The 5,000-nt window shown below is 34.7% G+C and overlaps 2 protein-coding genes across 2 annotated transcripts in view; both read left to right on the forward strand.

The window, feature by feature from the left end:
• LOC125036938 (tonsoku-like protein) overlaps window positions 1-3,208 on the forward strand; it is a 24,572-nt gene extending 21,364 nt beyond the window's left edge. Inside the window, exons 4-5 of the mRNA XM_047629897.1 lie at window positions 2,000-2,110; window positions 3,083-3,208. Of these exons, the coding sequence (XP_047485853.1) occupies window positions 2,000-2,110; window positions 3,083-3,208 (237 nt within the window). The remainder of the gene's footprint in view (window positions 1-1,999; window positions 2,111-3,082) is intronic.
• A 7-nt stretch (window positions 3,209-3,215) lies between these two features.
• Window positions 3,216-5,000, forward strand: part of LOC125036939 (ankyrin-1-like) — a 20,340-nt gene continuing 18,555 nt past the window's right edge. Inside the window, exons 1-3 of the mRNA XM_047629898.1 lie at window positions 3,216-3,346; window positions 3,481-3,568; window positions 3,683-3,811. Coding sequence (XP_047485854.1) covers window positions 3,216-3,346; window positions 3,481-3,568; window positions 3,683-3,811 — 348 coding nt within the window. The remainder of the gene's footprint in view (window positions 3,347-3,480; window positions 3,569-3,682; window positions 3,812-5,000) is intronic.

Here is a 5,000-nt window from a genome sequence, read left to right on the forward strand (position 1 = left end):
ACAATTATCATTATCATTTTTATTATCATTATCATTGCTATCATCAGTAATATTATCATTGTCAGGGATAATATAAACAAATAAATAAACACACACACACACACACACACACACACACACACACACGTACACACACACACACACACACACACACACACACGTACACACATACACGTACACACACACACACACACACACATACACACACACACACACACACACTTATATGCGCTTGTACGTGTGCGTGTACATGTACATCCTTTGTTGTGTTGAAATCCCTCGCATTATAATTTTTCCTAGCATCACTCATATAATTTTTATAACTATTATGATAACCAAATGCCGATAGAATATCATAACTACTGCCGCTGCTTATGATCATAATTATCCTCATTATGGTCATTACTTTAGTTATTATTATTATCAGCACCATAATAAAATGATAATAATGATGATAATGATATAATGATAATGATAATGACAATAATAGTTATGATTTTCATAATAATAATAATGACAATAATGATAGTAATGATAATGATGATGATGATGATGATAATAATAATAATAATAATAATAATAATAATAATAATAATAATAATAATAATTATTATTATTATTATTATTATTATTATTGTTATTATTATTATTATAGTAATAATAATTATTATAAGTAGTATTATTATCATTATTTGTATTATCATCATTATTATCATTGCTATTGTCACTGATATTATCCTTATCATTTTCATTATTAACATTATTATTATTTTATCCCTATTATCATCATTTTCATTATTAACACTATTTTAATTACTATTCTCAATATCATTATTACTATTCTTATTACTATCATCATCTGTCTAGTTATTTTGAACATCATTATTATTAGTATTAACAGATGATATTCAGTATAACACCATGGGTATTGATGAACACTGTTATCATTTATGCTGTTGGTTATCATCGATATAAAACTATTTTTACTGTCTTACTTGTCATTGCAGTTGACATCGTTGTTTCATCATCATCATCATCATCACTACTATCATTATTATGATTTCCGTCAGTATACTATCATTATCTTTATCATCGTTATTGTTATCGAAATTATCATTATTGTCATCATTATTATTGTTATTACTATTATTGCTATTATTATTATCGCCATTATCATCATCATCATCATCATTATCATTATTATTATTATCATTATTATTGTTATCATTTTTATTAATACTAGTATCCTTATTAATATCATTGCCATCATCATCATCATCACATTGATCATCATTATCATCATCATCATCATTATCACCATTACCATCATCATCATCATCATCATTATCACCATTACCATCATCATCATCATCATTATCACCATTACCATCATCATCATCATCATTATCACCATTACCATCATCATCATCATCATTATCACCATTACCATCATCATCATCATCATTATCACCATTACCATCATCATCATCATCATTATCACCATTACCATCATCATCATCATCATTATCACCATTACCATCATCATCATCATCATTATCACCATTACCATCGTCATTATCATCATTATCACCATTACCATCGTCATTATCATCATCATTATAAATCATCATTATTATTACAATTATTAATAGTATCATTATCCTCATCATCATCACCATCATTATAATCATCATTATCATCATCTTCATTATTGTCACTATTATTAATAGTATCATTATCATCATCATGATCATGAAGATCATCATCACCATCATCATCATCATCATCATTATCATCACCACCATTACCAAATAATCAAATGAAAAATAACAAACATAAAAACAACAACATTGCAACTAAGAATAAAACAAAAAAATACCAACAGCAATTGCCAAAAAACAAAACAAAAACAACAACAACAACAAAAACATCAACACAATCACCCTCGTCTCAATCTAATCCTCTCTTCGAATTAAACTGATAAATCATGTCATTTCAGGTGAACTCCTGTACGACTGACATGTGCACGCCGCTACACCGCGCATGCATATACGGGTACAAAGGCATCGTTGAGTTACTATTGTCCAAGAGTGCGTATATCAATGCACAGGTGAGATTGCTTGGCCCTTTCTGGTGCTAATGTTAGTGAGGATGTTAGTTTTTAGTGCTCATTGTTGTTGTTATTACTGTTAGTATGAGTTTTATCCTCTTTATCAGTGTTGTTAGTATTGTTGTTATTATTTTTGTCATTATTATTATTAGTGTTGGTATTACTATCATTATTATTTTTTGTTGTTATCATTATCAATGTTGTTATTATTGATGTTATCATTATTATTGCTAGTATTATCATCATCATCACTTTCATTTTTACCGTTACTAGAATTGTTACTATTATCACAATAATAATGATAATAGTAATAATAATAATAATAATAATAATCATTATTATTATTATGATTACTATTATCATTATTATTATTATTATTATAATTATTATTATCCTTATTATTATTATTTGTATTATTATTATTTTTATAATTAATATCATTAATATCATTATCCTTATCATAATCATTATTATCATGATACAACAAGAAAGGCAATTCAGCGAGGAAGAAGAAACGAAAAGAGCAAAGGATGGACAGACAGACAAGGTAGACATACAGCCAAATAAATCAGCTCAGTGGCTAAGCTCTATTTCCTTGCTTGGCGGCAGCAGGGACGATCCCCTCGCGAATTCAGCAGTGTAAGTCAGTGTAAAATGCAATAATGGACTACATTATCAGCGATAAATACAGGCCGGAATAAGCCCTCCTTTCTGAATGCAAAGAGTATTTCAAGATTATAAGATTATCATGAGGTTCACGAAGGCTGCGAAATGTTAGAGTTAGAGCATTTCAGTAAATGCAATGATTCTGAAATATCCTAATGGACACGGGGTAAAATATGAAGGAAATGTGCGCTATGCAGTGGAATATATGAGGATAACTAGCCCTTCGCTATATGTAGTGCAGCCCTAAAGGCGATGCTGCCGCCCAACCCCGCCCTGGAAGATGACCCCTGAGCGGATACCCTACAGGACGGGGCGCAAGATACTAATGTTGTCGCACCCGACCTCCTCGTGTTCAGGCTAAGCAGCGCCGACTGCCCGCACTGCTATAGGTCCTCCTCTTTGGCAGTAACCCCTGGGCATAGAAGGGCTTAAGGAAAGCATGGCGCATAGCTCACTTTTCCAGCATGAAGCCGCAGAGCGGCCAAGAACACCCTTCAGCCTTGCCGTCTCAACGCCTAGAAGCGCTGCCGCCGACGACCTCCCTTTCTGCTCACAACACATGATCATCACGTGTGGCATTACATACCATTGCCGGGGACTGACATTCTCTGCAGGGGCTTATGCGTTTCTCTCCACCCCACTTCCGTCTCCGTCGCCTCATAATGATCTCTCGATATGATGACGCCCCTTATTTATCCCCGCAGTTTCCCTTTTAGCTCCCATGCCCCCCCCCCCCCCTACACCCAGGGCAAAAGTTGCGGGGAAGAGCTTCTCCTCCACACTATAATTCCTGTAGAGCAGAATGCAAGGAGATGAGAGGAAGCCATCGGCGCCACCGACGTCGTGATCCGCAAGGCGTCAGGATCGGAACATTTACCTGAGCTCCGCGTGTCGTTTTCCCCGCAGGACAAAGCTGGCAACACCCCCCTGCACGAGGCGGCGAGAGGGTTTCACACGGCGGTGGTAAAGGTGCTGCTGGAGAGGAAGGCGGATAGAACCAAGTTGAACCGCAAGAACCAGGATTTCCTTCAGCTGGTAAGATGTGATGACTCTTAGTTTAGTTTTCCTTTTCGTCTTGTTCGTTTTCTTTTCTTCTTCTTCTTCTCCTCCTCCACTTTCTCCTTCTCCGAAATCTCCTTCTTTTCCTTCTTCTCCTCCTCTTTCTCCTCCTTCTTCTATCTCTTCTCCTCCTCTTTCTCCTCCTCCTTCTCCTTCTTCTCTTCCTCTTTCTCATCCTCCTCCTCCTCTTCCTCCTCATCTTCCTCCTCCTCCTTCTTTTTCTTTCTTTCTCTTCTTCGTCAGCCGTTTTCCCGTGCTCTATAAAATGTTTTCTGTTCATCCGTGCAATTTGTTCATCTCGTGCCCCCATGTGCGTGCGTATTTGTGTGCGCGAGTAATATTATGAACATGTAAACTTATGAGTATGATCACTCGGATGTATGAGTTTACATGTATGCTAATATGCGCTGAGGTGCACACGACCCCCCCCCCCCCCCCCTTTCACCTTGCCGTCAATATACCAATTTCAGTTCTGGGACATCTGCTGCATTGAGTTACGAAAGAAGATTCGTCCGTGAACGCAACATCTATCATTTTATCAAAACATGAGCAGAATTTTTAAAATCTGACGGCTGATATATCAGAAAATAATATATATGCACAAACATTCAGACATATGTGTACTTATATGCACACACAGACACACACACACGCACACACACACACACACATACATACATACATATATATATATATATATATATATTTATATACACACACACACACACACACACACACACACACACACACATATATATATATATATATATATATATATATATAGTTTTTGTTTTTAAATTTATATATAAATATGTGTGTGTGTGTGTGTGTACATATATATATATATATATATATATATATATATATATATACATATATATATATACACACACATATGAATATATATGTATGTATGTATGTGTATATACATACATATATATATATATATATATATATATATATACATACACACACACACACACATATGAATATATATGTATGTATGTATGTATGTATGTGTGTGTGTGTGTGTGTGTGCGCGCGTGTGTGTGTGCGTACACATGTCTGAATGTCTGTGCATTTTTTTCTGATATATCAGCCTTCAGATTTTTTAAAATCTGCTCATGATTTGATAATATGATAGATGTTGCATGAACTACCAGTT

This window comes from Penaeus chinensis, chromosome 22 (genome assembly GCF_019202785.1).
Source record: "Penaeus chinensis breed Huanghai No. 1 chromosome 22, ASM1920278v2, whole genome shotgun sequence".
NCBI lineage: Eukaryota > Metazoa > Arthropoda > Malacostraca > Decapoda > Penaeidae > Penaeus > Penaeus chinensis.